At 38.3% G+C, this 4,590-nt stretch overlaps 1 protein-coding gene across 1 annotated transcript in view; it reads right to left on the bottom strand.

The window, feature by feature from the left end:
- Window positions 1-877: 877 nt before the first annotated feature.
- Window positions 878-4,590, bottom strand: part of LOC100956786 (ATP-dependent zinc metalloprotease YME1L1-like) — a 46,093-nt gene continuing 42,380 nt past the window's right edge. Inside the window, exons 16-17 of the mRNA XM_012803261.2 lie at window positions 3,681-3,767; window positions 878-1,076 (exon numbers count right to left, since the gene is read on the bottom strand). Coding sequence (XP_012658715.1) covers window positions 933-1,076; window positions 3,681-3,767 — 231 coding nt within the window. The 3' untranslated portion in view covers window positions 878-932. The remainder of the gene's footprint in view (window positions 1,077-3,680; window positions 3,768-4,590) is intronic.

Raw genomic sequence — 4,590 nt, forward strand, 5'->3', positions numbered from 1 at the left:
TCTCCAAAAAAAAAAAAAAAAAAATTTAATGTAAAGGGCGGCGCCTGTGACTCAAAGGAGTAGGGCACCAGCCCCATATGCCGGAGGTCGCAGATTCAAACCCAGCCCCAGCCAAAAAAAAAAAAAAAAAAATTTAACGTAAGGCATGTATACATACACACAAAGCAGGCAGGGTAATAAAAATAGGGAAAATGAAAACAATTGCTGTGAATGTGAATTAAGAGTATGTGAGAATTCCTTATATTATTCTGGCAACATTTCTGTAAGTTTGAAATTGTTTCAAAATTTAGGATGCAATAAGCTCCCTGTAACTATATACATCTTCTTCAATGAAGACCATACACAGCTTCAATTATTAGAAAACTGCAGGTAATTTTAATAAAGCCACTTCAGGAATACAATCAGGTTGAAAAACCAGTACAATATACTCTAAAATAATTTTTCCATTGAGTTAAAAACTCATTTCCACTGATGTACATAGAAATATCATTTACCAAAAAAACCCATAATTTCATTACCAAAAAAATGGTAATATCAAGAGGAAAAGTTAATCCTTCAACAATTTTAGCTTGCAAATTAAAATACAGCTCAGGAGCTAAGGGGACAATTTTTATTCACATTCAGCAGAGTAACCAACCATAAAATCAGTAATCACTTTCAACTTAATAACCAATTTATATTTCTCAAACAAGCTATTTTCAACCCTGATAATTCTTCATTTTTTAAAACATATTTGCTGCAGGTTGCTAATCTGCAACAGGTATCAAGAAAATAACCAAAATTAAATAAATGTGAAAAAATGATAGTGTCACATAACCTTGAATTACACCAAGTCAAGAAGTGAGGTCTACAAAGCATTGCAAAAGAGACTACTATAATGTTACTTATATTCTTGCAATAAAACTGGCAATGCATCCATGTCAGGAGAGTTATCATCTCATTTCCAATTTCTTCCCCTCAAGAACAATCTGAATCTCTTTGGCATCCAAAGTCTCATAGGTCAATAAAGCTTCTGCCAGATTCTTATGTTCCTCTGCATGAGTTTTCAGGATATGTTTTGCTCGTTCATATGAGTCCTAAAATAGAAAATCAAATATGTAAGAAGCAGAAATGTTGGGAAGCAAAAACCATAGTAAACGGGGAAAGAAATGAAATTCCTATTTACTCTAAAAAATATATATTAAATTAGTTGATTTGTGTTCATAAAAGGACTTAAATGCTTGCTTCTAGAGTAGTCGTTCTCAACCTGTGGGTCGCAACCCCTTTGTAACAGTGAAAATACATTGCGGCATTATTTGGTTGAGAACCACCGTTCTAGAGTATAGATACTTCAGCAACATAACATAAATAGCAAGGAAAAGAAGATAAACATTCTAGGAAGGCAGAGACCTCCTGTTCTGAAACACTTTCTAAACTTTTCCATTGTACAGATTTTCATATCCTTAACTACTCCTTTTACCTCCTTGAATTAGTGAAAACCCGGCTCTCTCCTGCTGAAACTGCTTTCCCTAAGCCCTCTCAAATGCTATTTATTCATGCTTATCCCAGATCCTTCAGGGTGAAGAAGTGAGCTCTTTATTCCCATGACTACTTCCAGGCCATCCCTAATCCACCCTCTTATATAAAGCACTATTTATTCCTTTAATATCCAAACCACTTAACTAAAGCCCTTTCTAACTTCATTGTGCCACTGAACAAACACCCTAATTATATTCCTCATTCACTAGACCTTGGCATTCATCTCAGTCTTCCTCATCATTCCAATACCTGCCTTAATGGATAGATAATGTCAACCTCCAGAAGAATACATAACCAACCACCCCACTAAGCCCCAGACACACACATTTCTAGCTTGTAATCTTTACTAAGATTCTTCAAATTCATCATGTATAAATTGGAGGAGGGCATGGTGGTATGTGCCTACTAGGGAGGTTAGGAAAGAGGAACTGTTGAAGGCAGGAGGAACACTTTTTTTTTTTAATGTTCTCATGGGATAAATTTTTTTCTTTCTTTTTTAAATTTCAGATTAATGTGAAGGTATAAACAATTAGCTAGCTTTCTTTTTTTTTTTTTGGCTGGGAGCTGGGTTTGAACCCACCACCTTTGGTATATGGGGCCTGCGCCCTTCCCCTTTGAGCCACAGGCAATACCCACTTTCTTTTTTTTTGAGGCAAAGTCTCTCTTTGTTACCCTCAGTAGTGTGCTGTGGTGTCACAGCTCACAGCAACCTCAAACTCTTGGGCCCAAGCCATTCTCTTGCTTCAGCCTCCCAAGTAGCTGGGACTTACAGACACCCACTATAATACCCAGCTATTTTTAGAGACAGGGTTACACTCTTGCTAAGGCTGCTGATCTCTGAACTTTTGAGTTCAGGGCAATCCACCTGCCTATGCCTCCCAGAGTGCTATGATTACAGGCGAACAATTAGGTTTCAATGTTTACATTTGTTAGGTAGAATCCCTATTGTAGTTGTGTCCCACACCCAAGAGGTGTATGACACACCCTTACATTCTGTTTATTAAGTGGGAACACACCTATCCCCCCCTCCTCCCTACTACCTCCTTCAGAAGGAACTCTTAAAACAGAAGTTCAAGTCTAGTCTGGGCAACATAGGCTTTGTATTTATTCATCGCTAAATACAAAAACAAAATAAATAGGGTAAGGCGCCTGTAGCTCAAGCTGCTAAGGCACCAGCCACATACACCAGAGCTGGCAGGTTCAAATTCAGCCCTGGCCCACCAAACAGTGACAATTACAACCAAAAAATAGCCAAGCATCATGGTGTGTGCCTGTAATCCCAGCTACTTGGGAGGCTGAGGCAAGAGAATCACTTAAACCCAAGAGTTGGATGTTGCTGTGAGCTGTGACACCATAGCACTCTACCCAGACCAACAACTTGAGTCTCTGTCTCAAAAAAAAACCAAAAACAAATAACAAAATGAACTCAAGATCTGTCTACTTCCTAGCCTCTGCCCAGTTTACGCTCCAGTTTCTTTAGTAAATGGCACAATCATATGGTTGTTGCGTGAAGCAAGAAACAGCTTTAACTACTCTCTCAATCATCACATCCAAAACATCATAAAGATATATCTCTTGAAGCAACTCATGTTTTTCCATTTCTATTCTCACCAAGCTAATCCAGTCATCATCCACAATACCATGCCTGGATTGCTACAGTACCTACTACAGATCCCATTGAATCTACTCTCTCATATTCCTTTATCCTAGTCTGTATTGGACCCTGTAGCCAAAAAGACTCTTGTTTTGTTTATTCTGTATTATTCTCAGCACACTGCTGAGCACAAAACAAATCATCAGTAATATTATTGAATAAATACCTGCCACAGTGGGAAAACAAGAGACACAGAGATTCAATAAACAGTATCACCCTATCACCCATTCTAACCCTTCTTGTGGTTTTTCAGCTAAAGTAGGTCTGAAATTTCCTAACCAGAAGTATAACTGTTCTTATCCCAGGGTCAGGATAAATTAAGACCCAGTTAATAAGCAAAGGTTCCTGAATAACATATTTAAATCACTGCTGCAATGGTACACTTGATATCTTTATTTGAGTGATATTTCCAGTGAACAGAGGGACTTCCCTTGTTCCACTGTTAAAAGTGCCTAATTATTTGGGCATATTATGTCTAAGAAAATAAATATGCAATAAATATTATTACCCTGTGAAGGATTCTTATTTCTTGTTCAATAGCAGATTGAGTTTCTGGACTCGGTGTCCCTGTATTACTGTAGGTCCCAACTCCAAGCTAAAACCAAAGGGAAGAAAGTAATTGAACAAAAAAGCCCCCAAACAACATAATTAACAAAGGAAGTACTATCCTACATATAAGGAAGCAAATATCTTGTAGGGCAAGAAGAACTATAACAATGCATTTGATGACCAAAAAAAAAATCATCATTCTTCTGAAAGCATGAAGACTAAAAACAGAAGAAGTATATATATAAGCAAGAGAAACAGTTTTAAATCATTTTAAGTCTGGGTAGAAGTACAGTTTTAGATAATCTTCACAGCCATTACAAATACAGAAATCCAGAATTCAGAGTACAAAGGTGCTTCAGGGAGCCATGGTGATAATGTGGAAATGTCAAATATATAGAAGGGGTATAAAGTAAGCAAGATCAGAAAGTAGGATCTTTTGCCAGTCATGGTGGCTCACACCTGTAATCCCAGGACTGTGGGAAGCTGAGGAGGGAGAATTGCTTGAGCTCAGGAGTTCAAGACTTGCCTGAGTGAGAGTGAGACCCCAATTCCTAATAAAATGAAAAACTCAGCGGGCGCTGTGGTGAGTGCCTATAATCTCAGCTTCTGCTGGCTGAGGCAACAGGATGCCCATAGACCAAGTCTAAGGTTGCAGTGAGCTATGGCGCCATTGCACTCTGCTCAGGGTATAGGATGGGACTCTGTCTCAATTTAAAAAAAAAAAAAAAAAACAGCAAATAAATCAAAAATAAGCCAAGAGGCTTGGTGCCTGTGGCTCAAGCAGCTAAGGCGCCCAGGTACCGAGCTGGCGGGTTCGAATCTAGCCCAGGCCTGCCAAACAACGATGGCTGCAACCAAAAAAAAAAAAA

This window comes from Otolemur garnettii, unplaced genomic scaffold (genome assembly GCF_000181295.1).
Source record: "Otolemur garnettii isolate 467f Iridium unplaced genomic scaffold, OtoGar3 scaffold00019, whole genome shotgun sequence".
In the NCBI taxonomy this organism is placed as follows: domain Eukaryota; kingdom Metazoa; phylum Chordata; class Mammalia; order Primates; family Galagidae; genus Otolemur; species Otolemur garnettii.